General features: G+C 36.2%; 1 protein-coding gene across 1 annotated transcript in view; it reads right to left on the bottom strand.

Annotated features, from left to right (window-relative positions):
- Positions 1 to 20,145, bottom strand: part of LOC149089624 (uncharacterized) — a 59,875-nt gene that overhangs the window by 13,767 nt on the left and 25,963 nt on the right. Inside the window, exons 20-32 of the mRNA XM_089231870.1 lie at positions 18,804 to 18,901; positions 17,260 to 17,331; positions 16,679 to 16,785; positions 14,492 to 14,564; positions 12,072 to 12,176; positions 11,132 to 11,305; positions 10,041 to 10,175; positions 8,651 to 8,735; positions 8,366 to 8,454; positions 5,336 to 5,398; positions 5,033 to 5,125; positions 4,791 to 4,850; positions 2,097 to 2,197 (exon numbers count right to left, since the gene is read on the bottom strand). Coding sequence (XP_089087996.1) covers positions 2,097 to 2,197; positions 4,791 to 4,850; positions 5,033 to 5,125; positions 5,336 to 5,398; positions 8,366 to 8,454; positions 8,651 to 8,735; positions 10,041 to 10,175; positions 11,132 to 11,305; positions 12,072 to 12,176; positions 14,492 to 14,564; positions 16,679 to 16,785; positions 17,260 to 17,331; positions 18,804 to 18,901 — 1,255 coding nt within the window. The remainder of the gene's footprint in view (positions 1 to 2,096; positions 2,198 to 4,790; positions 4,851 to 5,032; positions 5,126 to 5,335; positions 5,399 to 8,365; positions 8,455 to 8,650; positions 8,736 to 10,040; positions 10,176 to 11,131; positions 11,306 to 12,071; positions 12,177 to 14,491; positions 14,565 to 16,678; positions 16,786 to 17,259; positions 17,332 to 18,803; positions 18,902 to 20,145) is intronic.

Genomic DNA, 20,145 nt, shown 5'->3' with positions numbered 1-20,145 from the left:
CAGCTAAATAGAAAGGAATTACTTCAAATTACACAAACGGTTGTTTTTAGGCAACCATCTTGATATAATTTAGAGGAAACCATGATGAAGAAGACGAGAGCTCAATGCTCGGTACTTTGCACCAACTAGCAATGACAACTTATGCAAATCCTTCAATTAATGCTTAACTTAATACTTATGCTTGGATTAAACCAGTAATTAATAAACTTAAAACACAAGCTGAAAATACAGTTCGTTCAGATAGACGGCTTTCTCTCAGCCCAATACATCAGAGAAACCGGTAATTTCTGGATTTTATGCCGAGGTGAGCTCGCAAAGGTCTCCTGGTCTCCGCCAGGCCATCTTGCCCAGTATGCAAGAGGGTCTAGGTTCGTTTCCCGGTGGAGACCAGATGATTTTTTTTCCGAGTTCACCTCGGCATAAAATCCAGAAAATATGTTTCCTTGATAGTGTGTTCAGTCTATAATCATGTGAAAAATAACCCCTGTTCATACATAGTAAAGTCCATCGCTACAGCAGTGTCAGACGGTGTTGGCCAGACTCTATGTATATTCTTGAATGGCAATCTAATCAGAGGCGTACACAGAAGATCAACCTACGGAGGGGCACAAAAGGCTTATAGCAGCGTTTCTCAACTTATGGTCGGCGGACCAGAGTTGGTTCGCAGGCAGACTTGATAATTTAATTACAACTGAAGGAAAAATTATTCAACCATTGTGGTTGATAGTCCTTTTAGTGATAAGATATGGAGTTATATAAAAGCTATGCCTTCACAAAAAAAGAAGCAAACTACATGTAACAAAATAGCATGTAGTAATAATGACGTATGTAAGTTCACCGTACATCATCGAGGAAAATGTAGTCTTAAATCCGGGATATCTCTAAAATTTGCCAAAAAATGCAATTCATTACCTCAAATACAAATTGCTGAAGTGTGGGGAAATAAATGGCTACTACACAAATCACAGTTAAAAATGTAGTGTACAAAACAAGTTCCTGATGCCAAGAAAAAAAGTTCCAGGTTTCTAAGTGCAAATAGAACGAGACAGGGCCTTTTTAATTGGGTTTTTAAACGTGTCCGTATAAAAATATTTTTTTTTATTTTAATAGCTATATACAACCCCATGCAACATGGATGAGTGTGACGTATCTGAGTTCTACGCGTTATTTGGAGAGTTTTTCTAACTGAAAATATGCCTCTAGGATCAACGGCTCGCGAATGAAATGTCGTGTATGGTGTTACCTATACATAGACATTATACATGATAAATAATCCAGAGTCTTTTCGAAGTTCCAAGACTGTATTAGAACAAAGACAGTGATTCAAAAAGATGAAAGGGGGAGTGCTGGGAAATTTTCATGGATACGGCAACTTTAATTTTGCTTCTGTATGACAATTAAATTCATGACACTTTATAAAAGATAAAATAATAATTCAATAGTGAACGAAACTTCTTGTGAGACGAAGGACTTGAAAAAGATTTAAAAAGTTTTGAGATCCTATTTATACACAAATAATAGAGCAGATGATATTTGTGAAAGCAACATTGAACTACGCTATGGGCCAATGACACCCAAATGGTGTCCCAAGGTAGACCATTTTCGCTTTGAGATTAGTCAAGGGTGCCGTGAGGTATTACATTACGACAAAATTATATGGGACATAGTAATGTATAACTTCTAACTCTGAACAAGTCTGTCATGCAACTTCTGGGTGCCGAAAACATGTCTAAAGTTTGCATTAGGGTGCCACAAGGTGCCATTAGGGTGCCACAAAACTGATCTGATGACCAATAGCCCCGCGAACCTGAAAAGCTTTTTAAAGTGAGACAGGAATCACAGGTTTTTAACTTTGTATCCGGATAATAAAAATGCATGAACTTTATCTTTCACTGTATGACTGTAATAAATGCAGTGTGTGAGATATCAATTATCAAGATTTTATTAGAAATAAATTTGCGATCCTATTTTTCATTGGAAAAAATTTGTTTTTCTTGACGTGCACGATAACCGATCTCTATATAACGGTAGCGTTATAGGGCATAAAATAAGTCTCTGTTATAAATATGTGAATAACATAAAAAAAAAAGAACTACCTCGAAAGTCCTTTGAGTTTTACTTTCATATTAGCCAGAAGTTCAGATGTCGAATATGATTCGTTTCTGATCGGTTGCTTATTTTTCACAGTCACTAAATTCTGTAAAATAATAGTTATTAATTATTAAATTGCCATTCAAAACTCATCGCATAACATGAGAAATATTACAGTGCACCGCAAAAATTTAGGCACTTGTGACATTCACTCTTAAATTTTAAAGAAACTGAGAATTGAATATAATAAAGATTATCAGAAAATTCCCTCTTTCTCTAAAAATATTATTTGGACATTTGAATATCAAAAGCAGCGCTGCAACTCATAATAAAAATATTTTTTTGCAAAAATAGTGAAATTTTCGTGTGTGCAAAGGTTTAGACATAATAAAGAATTACGATGATTGTCGAAATATGTAAATTGGCTCCAAATGACGTCGCCGCTGTTCAGTTCAGCGTGTTTTCCGGGGGTTAGCATAAGTTATATGAGATACCGCGAGCTACAGTGAGCAGTTCTGAAAAAATATAATTTAAAAGTTGAAATCGGAAGGGTAGACTGTTTCGGAAATTGCAGCTCTCACAACGTTCTCAAATGTCTATCTACCGAGTATTATCTGGAGGAGATACATGTGTGTAGTGCCCAAAACCGATCAGAAACGGGTTACAGATAAAAGAGATGAGACAGAAGAATCTAAAGACTGCCATCTACGCATAGGATGACTGAGTAGGAATTTAAAAGCTTGTCTAGACTTTCAGTGTGAATGAATACGATGAGTACACGTATACGAGAAATAGGTACGGCAGCATTTCGAAAATTTATGAAGAAATTAGCTTTTGCGCTCAGGTTTTCAACTTGAGCACAAAATACAAAGACAGCAGTAGGCTCGCAAATGTGTCCCATATGGGCTAAAATGGTATTCGGTTATTTTCAGCGATGAGAAAAATTGTAATCTAGATGGATCAGATAGATGAGAATAATATTTGCACAATTTGCGCAAAGAACTACAGGCTAATTTTAGTCATAGACAAAGGGGTGGTTTACTGATGCTTCCAACTGCATTCTGCTGCAATGAGCAGGTACCAATAGCCTCTGTTCGAGGTCACCAAAATGCGCAGCCTCACATACAGACACGGGAGCATGATCTGGTGAGTCTCTAGCTGGTCTCCAGTGGAAGTTTCAGCAAGGTTATCAGGCAGGTCGTAGTCGTAAGCAAATCATGCACCCAGCAGATCGTACAAAAGGTTAGTTTAATGCGCAAAATATTGAAGTTCCGGGCCAGGCAGCATGTGGCCCGATCTCTCAAACTTTTTAAAATCTTTGGGCAATTTTATCAAGAGATAGGCTATATGAAAATAATCGATAGTATTTGTCCATAAAAGATCTTAGAACTTCCATTGAGTGGCATAAATTTGAGCAGCAAATAATGCAAGACATAGTTTCTTGGATGAAAAATCCCATCAACGGACTTATTAAGAAAAAAAACCTCGACCAGATTATAGATAATTTTTATTTTGCTGAAAATTTGACATTGTCTGAACATTTGCGACGATATGTGATTTTTGTTTATCTTGTTATTATGTTGCTTTTAAAGTGTATAGTCTAATTGTATTACATTGAAAATAAAGTACATGTTCCCTCTAATACGGGGTAATTAATTGGTAATTTTGCAATTAGAGAGAGAGAGTAGTTTTCAGATACTGTGTGATCTCTTTTTTTTTAATGATAACGTGATCTTCACGTATTCCCAAGGGGTCAACATGATCCGTCCAGGGAATTTGTTAGTGTTAGGTTAGTAGACATCCATGCCCGAACCCAGACCTGCACAGTGAGAAGCTAGTTCCTTAACCACTCGACTGCCACACACACACACAGGCGGCAAATCTCAACTAGTATTTAAACTTTTGAGGTGTGCTGTATATGATTGGTAATTTTGATTCAAACCCTTTATATGCTCAATTTTTTTTTCGAGCTGATAGTTTTTTTTTTTTTCTTTTTCATAGAAAAAGCACACCTATAAAAAGCCGAAAAAATGATTTTAAAAATTTATTTCGCATTCCACTGCTTATACAGGGCCTCAAAAATCGCATATAAAATAAATGTATTAAAGTAATATTATACCGTTGACAGATATAACTATCTTTTTTTGTGATTCAAAAACTAGTACGAGAAGAAGTTCAGATCGCAAACTTCAAATTAAAAAAAAAAGAAATGAAACAAAACACATTTTGAGACAAATTAGGGAAATCACAATCACACATACTCTTCAACAAACAAAGAGTATTTGTCGTTAATTGGGACATGTACCAGCAAATTCAAAATATCAAATGCAAAGAATATTACTTCACCTTATGTACAAAGGCAATTTTGAATTTTTACCCTCAAAACTGGCTGCTGAAATGAATGTTTAAATAACTTGCACAAATGCAAAGCTTCGCAATTTCAAGGGTTAAAAATCATCAGTCCGTATTGATATAGAAATTCCCATCTGAACAGATATGTTATCAGTTTCGCCTCGATAGTTTTTTCCGCCTCTTGGACTACTACCATTAAACTTTTATTAATATGTTGTGAATTTAAGTATTTTTGAAATTTAAGTGTGAATTATATTTTTGAATTAATAACGATTCCAGTTTAATCTTCATTGCATGGAAACATAATCGGCAAATCGACATGATTGTATAGCAAATACTGCCCTGACCTGAATCATCTTGACCGGAATTGCTGGCTTCTCACCCCAAGGTGACGAACGGACATCAAACTGAAAGTGAAGATTATCATCTCATTAATGATCGAGTAAAAAAAAATCAATAATTTCGAAATCACGTGATTTCTTCCTTATACACACATACAGCTTTTTTTCAATAAATTATCATAAGTAGTTAAAGTCGAAATTATAATTGTAAAGCTAAGAGAAAAATTGGAAGAGAGGGAAAAACCAACTTCTTTAAGACACCGGTGACCATGTTTCTGAAGAAAATTACGAAATTTTATTCCAGCTTCTGATTGCGATTTTTTCAACCATTCAAGGGCCTCCTGGAAAAGGAATCAATATCAATGGATACATTTCTTTCTTCTTTAAAAAAATTATATATATTAGGAGCTAGAAAGAGATTAGTTTTACTGGATGATCACATATTAATAACCTTCCATCAAATTCATTTATAAGAGGTTTTTACGTAATAAGAGATAGTTTCATGATTTCTGTAGAGAAACATAATTTATTGTATAGGTCTAGTAACCTACTTCTGCATGCATTTTCTTGAATTCTTCAGGATCCATGCTTTGACTGACTGCATACGCGATTTTCTAAAAAAATTCAAAAATTTGAATGACATAAGTATATATCTACTCTATAATATAAAATCACAAACTCGAAAAGGGCCTGTTTCTAAGCAACCGGAATTAGTGACGATTTTATGTTACAGAAATGGGTGACGGAAATCTGTTACGTTTTTGTGTTACGGAAGTCGGTTACGATTTTGGGTCAAATATTCATTTAACTGTAGCACACATCGGGACCCATTTGACCCATCGGGACCATGTTATGTGCATGTACCGAGAGGCTCCTACATCCTACAGCAGAGCCCTTAGGCTGGAATTTAGATGGCGAGCCCCCAAACCAGCTTTTCAGGGGCCCCTCTGTGGTTAATTTATAGTGTGAAAAATCAAAAATGTAATAAGAATCGTTGTGGTTCCTGTCAGCCCTGCCCTTGTGGAGGGGGGGGGGGGGGTCATGCCGACAGGTACGTATATGTATAATATACATACAACACACAGGGTCGGGGTACCCGGGGGGGGATTGCACGTATAAGTTAAAAAATTTCATTTCCAAGGGCCCTTGATGGATCTCACTGTTTTCTTGCTGCTTTAACGTTGAAAAATTTGCGATAGCGGAAGCAAAAGATATATCCAGTCTGGGGGCCCCATAAAATTTGTGAATTCGGACACGGGTAATTGGTTGGGAGCCCTGGACTTTATTCGTTGGTAAAACGAATACAAATGAAAATTTTTCATGGCACTCACACCGGGGGATGACCGACAAGCTTCCAAGTCGGGGGCCCCATGTTTACAAGTTTCATTTTGGGGGCCCTGGGTGAATCTCATTCTTTTCTGTTGTAGAATTTGCAACAGCGGAAGCCCGAGATAAAGCCAGTCTGGGGCCCCACCAAAAGTATGCGAATTGGTGTTCCGGGTAATTGGTTGGCGGCCGCGGAGTTTATTCGCTGGTAAAACGAATACAAATGAAAATTTTTCATGGCACTCGCAGAGGGGGATGACCGACAAGCTTCCAAGTCGGGGGGACCCATGTTTACAGGTTTCATTTTAGGGACCTGGATGAATCTGATTCTTTTTTGTTGTTGAACATTGTAGAACTTGCAACAGCGGAAGACCGAGATAAATCCAGTCTGGATTCCCCACTAAAAATCTGCGTATTGTGTCCCCGCTACTGGATGTGGGCCCTGGATTTTATTCGTTGTAAAATTGATAAAAATGAAAAATTTTCGTGGCCCCTCACAGGGGGGTGACCGACAAGCTTCCAGTTCAGGGCTCCGTGGAAATGTTGACAGGTTCTAATTCGGTGCCCCTGGATGTATCTCATTGATTTTTGTTGTTTAACATTGTAAAATTTGCAACACATCTGTAGCCCAAGATATATCCAGGGTGGGGCCGCACTAAAATTCAGCGAATTGAATCTGGGGACCTCCATGGGGAAGTTTTCTGGGGGTACTTGATGAATCTCATTTGTTTTTGTTTGGTTTATTATTATCTTTATTAAAATCTTCTTCAGTAAGCTGATGCTTCCACACGTCCCTTTCCATAGCACGCTGATGAAGTGGGACGAAATAAATTAGATATGTTGTGAAGAGAAGTGGGGGGGGGGGGTTGGCCACCAAAGGCGGCAGGGGGGCAGAGCCCCCCTAGTATATATATAAAAACGTCATGCAAAGTTTACTTTGTGCATATGAACATAATAAATTACTTATGAGCTCTAGTTAAAGCTCATATGCTCGTTACAGACTGAATTTGTATAGTTTTGCAGGTCTATTGAAATCTTTGCTCATCTCTTTAGGGCAGCGGTTCTTAGCTTTTGTTTTAATCGAAACAAAATCAACAACACGATCAACTTCATAACCTATGGGTCTATTTTGAATTAACACAAATACAAAGGCCACAACAGGAAAAATTCCCAACGAGGTGGCTGAAAAAAAGATATCCATAAAAAATATGGATATTAAATATAACTAAAATGCAGCAACTAAAAATAACAGCAATTATACCACGAAAAAGCTAATAACACACTGAAATAAAACCTATCAAAATAAATGATTATGATAAAATGCACTGCCCATAAAAAATTATAGTTGTTTTATTTACGTATAAATATCTTCTTGATTATCTCACATTACAAACATCGTAGTTCTTTTTAAACGTATCAATTGGGGTAGAATTCAACAACACCCAGGGTAAGCTATTCCATTTATTCACAACCCTTTTTAATGGTAATTAAACAGGGTAATGGTTATTTTACACAACCATAAGTATTCTTATGGGCATTGCATAATATTTTATCATGTATATATATTGTTTTAATTGCATTTTTAATTGGGTTGCTGTATTTTTGAAATATATGACATCCATATTTGTTATAGGAATCTTTCTTTAGCCACCTCGTTGGGCATTTTGTCTGTTGTGGCGTTGTATTTGTAATACAGTAGATGTTTAATATAATGACCCCTTTCGCCCTCATCGAAAATGGGCGTTATATTGGGAGGATCGTTATATCGAAAGTAAAACATACGATAGTAGTTCTATGAATACATTTAGGACTTATCGATCATTGTAATGGAATGGTTGCTATAACGTAAGGTCGTTACAACGAGTGTCTGTCGACTGCGTTACCATTTAACTCGTAAGTGATAACACTTATTAAATATTCCTTATTAATGAAATGTTTAGTTTTCGAAATCAGTGTCAAAAAACAAATGCGTGGATTTATACGATCCATCTTGGAAGGTTCTGTGACCCAAGGCGTAACATAAGTTAAGAACCCCTGTTCTAGGGTGTATTCGATCATTAACTCATTTTGTGTTTTATACTCTCTCGTATTAATCGCACGAACGTTTGTATAAAAATGCATGTTCTTAATCTACCTGCGATTACTGCTTACTAATTATTGTTATAAATTTTGCAATGATATCATAAGAAAGATCTTTATTATTATTGAAAATCAGTCCACATCGATATTCCTACATCGATGGACAAAAGTATCACCTCAAGACTCGACGGTACATCAGCGCTCTCTACTTTCTGGCAATTGGATAATAAATTAGCGAAATCTCCAAAGACGACATTGTCAAAACCTTAAAACCAACAAATCAAAAATGAGAATAACTAAATGAACGTTTTCTGAAACATGTATTCAAAAATGAACACATGAATTGAAAATTTGAATAATTTATCATAAATTTTAAACTATTTGTCAAAAACTGATACAAATTTGTAGATAGAAATTTTTTTGGTAGTATAATTTTTTGTATTCAAGTACATCATCATCACCTCCATGTGCTTTTGCTAAGATAGTCAGCATACAGTGATTCCAAAACGACGCAGACATTACGCAATCTGAATTACCATCCATCCCCTGCAATTTAAAACAAAATATATATTGTTTGTGGATCAATTTAAAGTACCAATCAGATAAATTAACCGCTTCGCTTACGAGCGATTGACAAGAAATTTCCGTTTGGCGAAGCGGCGATAAATACGGTAACCTTCTCCTAAGCATGTTAGAAAAAGGAAGGGGAAAAAAGTAGAAAAGTAAGATGAAAAAGAAAGAAATGAAAAGAAAACAGTTATAATGTACAGTCAAATCCCATTTTAACGAATACCGTTATAGTGAAAATCTCGTTTTAACGAACACTTTTCTAATCCCCCCCAGATAAGTTTTCATAGGAACAATACAAAAACCTGTACAAATTCCTTTATAACGAAATTTCGGTATAACGAAGTAATTTGTCCGGTATCTTGGAGTTCGTTATAACGGAATTCGACTGTATACTATATATACTCCCTATTATCTGTAATACTTACAGATAAGGGAGTAAACTCACAAAAATATTTTGGATTATTTTTTCCTTTTTAAAGGGCCCCAAGAAAATGTCTGCCCCGGGGCCCCGAGAAGGTACGCTACGGCCCCGATTAGCTCCACCTTCAATACGCGCTTGATTGTTTTTATTTTAATCACCAATTGAAAATTCTTCCCTCTTTAAGGAATTCGACATTTTTTTTTAAAGACACTGCTGAGATGGAAAAATGTCTGTTTAGTCTGAAGGACTAATATGGATATGAAGACAGCGGCACGAGATAGAAAGGAGGGGTACATCAAATGCCTCCAGGCTATTCTAGAAACCTTAGCCTCTAGGTCTGTTCCACTATTGTTCCGATTTTTCAAGGGGTGGCTTGAAAAGAGCGGGATCTTTTAGTGGGCCAGTGGATCCCTAGAAACAGCGGGGAATGTGAAAGAATGGGATTTGACACGGAAGTGAAATCTTCGGAAGGGGCAGTTCTCAGTTCACTGTAAGCGGGCTTTCATTTTCTCAGTAGTTCACTATAAGCGTTTAAAATTACATTAGTTAGATAGGTGCTCAGTTGGGACCACTGAAAAAGTTCACTATAACCGAGAGTTCACTATATCCCGGGTTCACTATAGCGAGGTTTGAATGTAGTGGAAGGATACATCAGATGTAAAAATAACTACTTATTTTTTAATAGACTTGCAAAAAAGGTTCGCGGTGATAAAGGGAGACGAAAGAAAACAGAGAAACTCGCTTGAACTTATTCCACTGGCGTTTGGACGCAATATTACGTCCTTGATCGTAAAGTTGTTAATGGTTTTAGACAAAAAAATAAATTACAGATTCGAATGGCTTCAAAACTGATATCTTACGTCAGCCGTTACATGACATCTCTGTCCAATCAACTGAAAGAGATCTTTCGCTGTTCTTTTGCTCATGTAAGGGAAATATAAGTTTTCTATTTTCTTGGCTATTCTTTTACTGATCCAGCCTGCCATAAGCATTGACTACACGAGAAAAGAAAAATGGATATTTAGCAACAAAATTAAAGCTAACAGAAAAATTACACAATAGAGATGAATTATTGAAACTATTCTGAAGTGCCCTTCGTCTTTATCTTTATTTCAAAGATCTTTACTTCCTTATTTAAGTTTTATATTCAAGTCTATCTTTACCGAAAAAGAACTTTCATTTCTGTCAGAAAGGATATTCAAATCTTTATCACCTAAAAGATTTTCAAGCCTAACTTCATCAGAGAAGATCGACAAGTCTTATCTTCATCAAAAAAATAATAATAATATAAATAAATAACTGCAAGGCTTTATCTTCACCTGAAAGATTTCAAGTCATCATGTGAAAAATCTACAAGTGTTTATATGAAACACCTTCAACTCCATCTTTATCAGAAAAAAATCTTCAAGTATTTATCTTCCCCAAAACATTCTCTTATCTACCTTTATTAGAAAAGATCTCCAAGCTTTACCTTCACAAGAAAGATCTTCAAGTCTTTATCTGAAACACCTTCAAGTCTATCTTCATCGTAAACATTTTCAAGTTTTTATCTTCATCGTAAACATTTTCAAGATTTTATCTTCATCGTAAACATTTTCAAGTTTTTATCTTCATCGTAAACATTTTCAAGTTTTTATCTTCAACTGAAAATTTTTGAAATCTTTATCTGACAGATTTTCAAGCCTTTATCTGGAAGATCTATGAGTCTATCTTTATTGAAAAAGTTCAAATTTATATCAATTAATAGAGTACCGATAACTCCTATATTTGAAAATCTCAGCGCTCTCTTTTTTACTATGCATTTTACTTCCTATTCTGATTAATTCAGATTCTTTATAGTCATTTAGAACATTGCTGGAATCTCCAAGTTAAGTGATTCTTTTGTGAAAATTTTTATTTGGAGTATTTTTATTCGACGAAAATGAAAGGGGAAATAGAAAAATACACGTACCATAAGTGTGTACAACTGCATCTTGAGGCCATTAATCATCGTTCTTTTATTATGTACCAGATGTCTTTCGCGGGCTAAGGGCTGCATTTCACTGTCGTCGATGACCCTTCCGAAAAATGACACAAGCATCGATGCCTTCAATGCTTTCTCATTTTCCGGTGTAGTTATGAACCCCTTGAATAATGGAAACATTTCAAACTTACATCTATACGGTACGTGAAAATATTTACGGTATAAATTCACCACCAGAAAATTCATTGCGGAAAATTCATCGCCACGCCATATAGCGATAACAAAATTCACCGCTGGTAAAATTCCCAGACGACAGTTCATCATCAGTGAGTGAGTGACCTAATTATTGAGCTAATAAGTGGATGTGTGAGCGAGTGACCGAATGAGTTGGTGAATGAGCGAATGAATAAGTTAGTGAGTGAGTAACTGAATGAGGGAACGGATAAGCTAATGAGTGAGTCGTATGAGTGGCTACATGAGTGATGCACTCACTCACTGACCCTCTCACTCACTCATTCCCTCATCTGCTCACTTGCTCGTTCATTTTCTCACCTACTCACTCAGTCTTTCTCTCACTTTCTAACTCACTTTTTCTCTCACTTTCTCACTCGCTCTTTCTCTCACTTTCTCACTCACTCGCTCATTTTTTCACCTGCTTACTCACTTGATCACTTGCTCGCTCACCTGCTCATTCACTCACTCACTCCCTATGTCACTTTGTCGCTAAATTGCTTGTAGGTGAATTTTCCTCTCGGTGAATTGTTGTCGCTGAATTTTCAGCAAGTGATATAAAAATATATCGGGAAAAAACAGAACATAAACAGTCTATCTTGTCTAACTTCACTAGCTCTTCAAAGAATAATCTTTCTAACGTAGTATTTCGAAACAACGCAACACATAATGTACACAAAAAAGATCAAAAACTCACATCCACGATGTTGAAAAATGTGTGGCAGCCATAATTTATGAAAATATTTTCAAAATACGGTGTATTTGGTACGTTATCATCTTGCCATTTCAACAACCTTGGTCTCTGGAAATAACAGAGATGTCAAGTTCAAAAAATGAAATTCAATGGGGAAATACTCATATAACCATGCAAATACAATTACAGATACAAAGGACACAACAGACAAATTGCTGAACTAGGTGGTTGAAAGAATTATGTCCATAAAAAATTTGGATGCCATTTGGATGCCAAATATATGCAAAAAACAGCAGTCCAATATAAAAGCATACATCACGAAAGAAAAAACAAAGTGCCCATGAAAAATATTATGGTTGTCTCATCTGCAAGTATGGATAGCTTCTCGATTGATCCCAATATGTTTAATATATTTCTTTTTAAACGTGCCAATTGTGTTAGAATTCAGGACTCCCGGAGAGGTAATGTAATTCATTTATTAACAACTCTATTGAAGCAAAAACTCTCTGCGACACCACAACCTGGATTTGTTCCTTGATAAACGTTTCTAGTGTGATTGGCGGTGTATTAATAAAAATGCCCGTTGAAAATTTTAAACACTTCAATCATACCTTTCAATCTAACGCCTGCGTTCCACCAATGTAAACATATTCAAGAAATCAGGTCTTTCTTCATAGCTCAAGCCTTGTGTGACAACAACAGCACGCGTAGCTCTTCTCTGTACCCCCTCAACCAAGTCTTTGTAGCTCTGTAGGTGTGGCTTCCAAAATATTACGGCATACTCCAGCGCAGGATAAACCTCGGAAAAGCAGAAGAGACCTTTTTTAAGAATGAAACCGAGCATTCTATTCGATTTTTTGACCACCACTAGACATTATTCAGAAAACCTAAGCTGCTCGTCAATGAGAATTCCCAAATTGGTGACCCTAGATGCATCTGGGATAGTAATACCATTCAACTCGTAAGAGAATGTGGGGTGTTCGAACTAAAATGAGTGACCACGCACTTATCAACACTAAAGTTCATGCCCCATTCATTAGTTCATGTTGCAATCATGTTCACGTTCATCTGGAACAGCTCCCTTTCGCTTGGATTCCCGACTACACCAATTAGCTTCACGTCATCTACGAATTTGCTAACAATCCCGTCGATACCCTGATCGAGTTTATCGATAAAATTCTATATATTTTACCTGTCCGATCAGTAAATTCCCTGTTCATCATAACCCGTTGTGACCTATCTCTCAACCCGAATTTCGGCCCCAATTTTACCGTCGAGATCCACCGGTTCGGATTCGGGCAAGAACATCAGAAAAAAGTTCTTTACCTTGACGACCACCGATAGATGGTGCCTTCATTTCCACTCAACTCCACTGGTTGGAAATTGCCGTACGGCGATATATGACCAAGTTGGTGTGCGATAAAGTATCTCTCAAGCACGATTCTATCCAATGGCACAAGTTGCCTCGAATCCCACGTAAACACTTCAAGAATTTACTATGATTTACCCGACCGAATGCCTTCTGGAAATCAAGATAAACTACCTAGACATTTTCACCATTTCCCAATGCCTTAGTCATGGGATCGCAGAAGCAAAGGAGGTTTGGTTACACATGACCTCCCCTTCCTGAAACCATGCTGGATTATCCGACAATATGTTATTTTCATGCAATTTCCTTTTGATAATCCCCTTCCCCCTACTGCTACTTCTGTAAATCTGTGCCACTGGTCCCCAACAGTCCATTCCCCTTAAGGACCCTAGGATAAATACCTGGTCCTGGTGATATTTGATTGTAATTTTTAATAAATTTTAGGACTTCCACATCTTCCATCTCAATATCCTTGAGAGAGTTATTACCCCATGACATACATCCATATTTTGAATATCACCTTCTCTATTAAAAACCGACCTGAGAATATCGCTAAAGCACTACACATGTCTACATTGCTCTTTACCCTAGATCCTTCTATCGTTGAGGGAGGATAATTGTCCCCTTACATCCATTGTTGGCATACTTAAAAAATGATTTTGTATCAGCGTCAATGATATCTGCTAGACTAGCTTCAACTTCCTTTTTACTTTCCTCTAATGGCCATCTTCAATGCCCTTCTTTTTTCAGTGAATGTTGACACCACTTTTATGCTGTCTCTCTCTCTGTAAAAATGCCCTTTTCTTTTCAAGTTAAAGATTACGCACTTCATGCGTGAATCACAGAGGGTGCGACAAACACACGTGCACGTAACATGATTGATATAATTACACCCATGCGCGGATTCACAGGGGTAAGATCGGGGGGGGGGGGTGGAGTTCGAACCCGGATCCTCGCGATGGAGGTCCGTCACTATGACCACACGACCACCACAGCGGCATTTTATATTGACAGGATTTCTTTCGCCTTTTCTATTTGATCAAATGAAACTTACTTTTGTGGAAACTTCAAGAGCTTTTATCATAATATCTATTCCGAGAAGACTGGTCGCACCAGGCATCACTTCCCTGTAAAGTCATCAATATTATACTAATTAGCTTTCATGTAAAGTCGTAATTAGGTTTAAAATTTTTGAATAATTTATATAGTTGTGATAATATAGAATGATAAGAAAATTCATAAGAACATCGGAAATTTATTTAAAAAATTGAGATTTTTTTTAACTCTTAGAGAGGTGCTATTGGCAAATTTGGAATTCTTTAGCATGAGAATATTTTTTTTTTTGAGTTGGAAAAAATTTGTCAATAGGTGACGTAACCAGCAAAACTACACCATTAACATCACTAAGCTGTGTATGAAAGAATGATATTTAAAACAATTTTATCACAAAAAAGAGAAAAAAAAAATACACCACTGTAACGTACATAGTGTCCCACAATCGACTGACGGTTTTCAGAACGGGACAGCAAGAAAATGGTGACATATTAAAGTCATTCTTGCAGAATATAAATGTACGAAATCAGGAATTTCAGATACGTCATTCATGTTTCAAAGGGTTGTATAATTATTAGAATAAAAAAAATCGATTTTTATATGGACACCCTGTGCCTTTAAAACCGAATTAGAAAGTTGTTTCCCTGTCTCTCCAGATGCCATCCAGAAAAAAAAAATTTCCTGATTATTAAGTGCAATATTTTTTTCCGTTGAGATATTTTTGAATTCAAAAATCGGAAGAATGTTGGGAAAGAACAACGAAAACACTGACGGACAACGCTTCTTTCCCAACTTTTCTCCGATTTAAAAATTTATATATTTCTGCGAATATTTTACTTAGAAACGTGGAAAGTTTTTCGTTCGCATTAGGAGAGACAGGGCAACAAGTTCCTCAATGTGCTTTTGGCGACGTATATGTCCGTATAAAGAGTTAATTTTTTTTCTTTTAATAACTATGCAAAACTCTTTGCAACATGAATGCTGTAACTGAAATTCCTGACCTCGCACATTTATTTTTCACAAGAACAGGGGCTGATCTAGAGCTCGTTATTAGGAAGGGGGGGGGGGATTTTTTTTATATATAAGCAAACTGTTGCGTATATGGGGTGACTATATGTCCCGTATTTTCCAGAACACTTCCAAATTTTTTCTTAGTCCCGATTTTTCCCGTTTTTTAGTCCAAGTTTTCTTGAATTTGTTATTTAATCGAAAACGTTGATACTAGTAATTTTCAACGGATTCATTGAATGCAATATTATTATATAGAAGTTACGAAAATTTCTCATGAATTTATTGCATCGAGGACAATATTGCATATTTTGTTGGAGGTAGGAGGGGTGATCTCCCCCTTCCCCATAGAGTAGATCCGCGCCTGCACAAGAATGACTTTAATATTTGTCAAAGTTTTCTTCATATCCCATTTTAAAAACCGTCAGTCGATTGTGGGACACACGCTGCATACACTATACATACAACTCGTAATTTCTAATGAATCGGTGCATGAAGGAACGTGTTGTGTGTGCAATATTTGTGGGCCAACGTATTCGTGTTTTAATGTAAGTTTCGTAATGGAGGTCTGCCTGCTCGATGTGGAAAGACTTTTTTTTATCAAAGAAGTACACCGCAGGATGTAAATATAAGATGTTGATTAAAAAGTATCTGATAAACTCTTCATTCGTGCAAGATGCATGTGAATAACGCATTTTATTAATTAAGAAAAAAAAATGGTCAGCCAAAAAAAAGTTATTTTAAGCATGAACACTTGATGTCGTAACATTGTCCACAATAACACAATAAGCACAGTCGACGTTATTTTTACAGTCAGATTCGGGACACACCTATCCTTGGGGAACGCGTCGATATCTCCTTGAGATGAGAAGCGGTGGTGTGTGTCCAGTCCTTCAATATTTAATGCGTATTTTTCAGTTGTCTTTTTGTATACACCATTGCAACACTATCGTCGATTTTTGCAAATACATCTTCTCTCCGACGAAAAAAATTTCCACGCTTTGACACGTTTAACATGAGGTTAATTACATAGATGCTGTTTGGAGCCTATCTTAACTATTTTTTTAGGAAACTAAGTACGCGACATCGACTATTTATGGATATGAATAATTCAGTTGAAAACGCTGAAAAATTAAATACATAATTTATTTAACTAGAAAATTTATTTCCCATCACTCACCCAATATTAGCCTTTGTCAGATATTCACTGTCTGTTCTCATATAAGTGTTAAAGAAATGTCTCGTCTCATAATCGGTATCAACATCCAATGACGTCACTGGACGGGACTGAAAAATAATTTGTACATTATTTGCTTCGAAAGTGATGCATTGTAATACTCTATAAATAAATTCTGTAATAAATTCTATATATATATATATATATATATATATATATATATACTGACCCCATTTTCAAAAAAATATATAAATTATTTTATTAATTAAGAAGTCCTGACAATAAAACCATAAAATTTTAGTTAACTCTGATATTATCATGCGTAAAATGAGTATGAATTGCGAGTACTGTATTTATATTTTAGCATTATTGCGCTGCTCATATTATTAAGAGATTAAATTGGATTTCTTCATGAACATTTTAGAAACTAATACATTTTTCCCGTTCTCAGAATTTTCCCATACAGATGTATATTCTAAATCTCCACTATTTAACCTAAAATTTATTCAATTGTAATGACTATATGCATCGTTATGAAGATATCAAGAAATGCTGTAAATTTGCAATAATAACTATAGTATTACCTGGAATAGATACACCGTCTCGTCAACGATGCCCCATTCGATATCCCTTGCATTACCAAAACATTCCTCAACCTGTAAAGGACATTAACTTGAAGATTCTATTATACACAGAGAGACCGAGTATTTATATGTGCTTATACATAAATAAGTTTAAACTAAATGTTGCCGAATGCAAAAGTTTGTCTTTCAGTGAGAAAAAGTCATATTCTGCATAATTATAGTATTGATGGTCAAATGCCAGAGATAGAGTGGAGTGCATGAAGGAATTAGGTGCCACAGGTCTTTTACTTTCAATCAGCATAATCCAGAAACATTTCTGTTTCATTTTAATTCTCATATTGGATCTGTTCTAGAATATTATTCCATAATCTGGAATAATTATTCATTCAATAACATTAGGTTTGAACCAGAGTCGCCCTTACGGGTGTGCGACACGTGTGGTAGCACCGGGCAAATTCACGGGAAATTATTGATTTCCTTTGAATAATGATGATGATTGATTGATTTCCTGTGAATTCCTTTCAAATTATTTTTTTTGCATTAATTTTGAATTTTCGTTATTTTTGAAATTTTTTCCCCACTATTAATTCTTTTTCATCAGTTCTGAAATAATCACTTCCATTAATTCTGAATTTCCATTGGTGCTGGAATTTTCTTTAGTTTCTTCAGAACTTAAGAATTTTAATTAGTTTCGGGAATTGTTCCTCTCATTAGTTTAAAAATTACCTTCAGTGCCAAATAATTATTCATTCTCATCAATTTTTGTGTTAATTGCGTGTTTTAAAATTTTTTGTAAGGATATTTCTCAGCATTCCCGTCTATTCTGAAATAATGGATGCCGATTCCTCCCCCCCACCTCCCCCACACACACTCACACGCCAAATGGATAAAATTGGAGCAAATGGGAACCTAAACATTTTTGTTGCCTCGAAACTGTTGAGACGTAGGCCCACCTGGCCCCGCTATTATTTTCGCAACGGCCCCCTCGTCTGTTAAGGGGGGGCCTACGTCTGGACGCGCGCAAAATATAGGCTTTTGCGCTACCTTTATTTCAAGAAATTTCACATTTTTGATATTCGTATCTCTACTGAAACATTTAAAATCTCCTTTCAACTACGAATCAGCCAGAGTGCGTCGTAAGAATGCATTGATCATCCGTTTTGTGAAAATTCTGCAAACCGACTTGGACGTACCAGACATTTTAGCGCCAATCAGTTTTTACTATAATAACATCAATCTTCGTAACCGCAGTCTCTTCTATGTCTCACCATACCGAACTAACTTGAAAAATTCTCCTCTTTTTTGCTTCCTCGGGTGTGGAACTTGATCATGTGCGTTTTTGATATGAAATTATTTTTTTCCTCTTGAAATGAATCTAAAAATTGACATTTTTGTTTGTTATTATTATTATTTGTGTATTATTCCTAGCTTGTTTGTATCGCAATGTACTATTTACGTTCTTTTTTTTTTCAACTTCACTGTAATTGGGCATATGCCTGTTGTGTGAGATGAATAAATAAATAAATATGACGTCCAATTCCTACTTGAATTGCGATTCTTCCAAGTTTCAATACGGCTTCATCGGTGAGGCATAATGTTTCGGATTCATGTCCCGTTTTTACTTCTTTTGTCCCGTGGTCTCCTAATAAATACATTAAGAATACATAAAGGAATATATATATATTACATGAAAGAGTTCATATTATACGAATATTTTTGCTTCTTTGGAGCAACCACATTCACTTTGTGCCTGGCAATGGTGACATTAGCTGATGATTTCTAGCCCTTGCTAGATGTGTCAGGTTTGAAAAGACGGTCTTTTTGCTTTTAAGGCTACGCACAAATAATTTGTACTCTTAAATTAACAAGCATAGAAATATCCAGGAGGGAAATGTTCTGAGTGTTGTATTAAGCAAATGAGATACCCTAAATGCTGTTACATGAGGAAAAAAATTATTGTCACTGTATTTATATGATTTACATAGATTTGAATATCATAAAAACGGCATTTATTGTTTTGCTAAATTGCAAAACATGTGAAGATTGCAATTTTTCTATCATTGTTGAAGAATGCTTAGCAGCAATGGGGCCGTTCAAGTATTACGTAAGCAAATTTTTAGCCATTTTTGACCCCCCTCCCCCCCCCCCCCTTGTCAGCAAAATTTCGTCATCAGCTCTGCCCCTCTGAATCCTAACTCATATTTTCATAAAGGGTGGTTGATGATGTAAGCATTATCCAGACTCCCTCCCCCCCCCCGTCATCAAAAGTCAGCAAATCGGAAACCCCCCCCCCCCTCGATAATGACGAAATACTTGAACGGCCCCAATGTGTCTCGTCTACATATGATATTTCCGCTTCAAAATGCAAGGGTCAAAAATCGTTCTTGCTTGGCTTGTCAAGAAGTAGGAGACGTGTGTACCTTTGAGGCATTCTGCTGATAATTATAGAAACTTCATGAACACCTTACATGTAAAAATCTAATGTTCACCAGCTGCTAAGAAGAATCAATGCCGAAACGAGCTAGAAACATGAAATGCTATGCCAGAAGAATTTCGAGTGTGGTGCTGTTTCGACTCCAGAAATGCTCTGACTGCCCGTTTCTGTACACCTATATCTGTTCTTTATATCAGAGGTTCCCAACGTGAAGTTTGTCGTGGAACCCTTGATGATAATGAGGTTGTTCTTCAGAACTCTAACAAATTTTTGGATATTTATCCAAAAATATATCCCTACGGTCATCCCAAGAACATCATAGCCCCATAGCAAAATGGATGAGGGCTTAGGCACCACCTCTTCATTTACATATTTATTGTCATAAATCATTGTGCCAGATCTTTTCGTGGATGGTCCTATTCAAATGAATCCCTACATGGGCCCACACAAAG

Source organism: Pholcus phalangioides, unplaced genomic scaffold, assembly GCF_987345545.1.
Source record: "Pholcus phalangioides strain wild (caught in Gottingen) unplaced genomic scaffold, Ppha-v1.0 ptg000001l_1, whole genome shotgun sequence".
In the NCBI taxonomy this organism is placed as follows: Eukaryota; Metazoa; Arthropoda; class Arachnida; order Araneae; family Pholcidae; genus Pholcus; species Pholcus phalangioides.
This window is presented reverse-complemented; position numbering and strand designations above follow the sequence as displayed.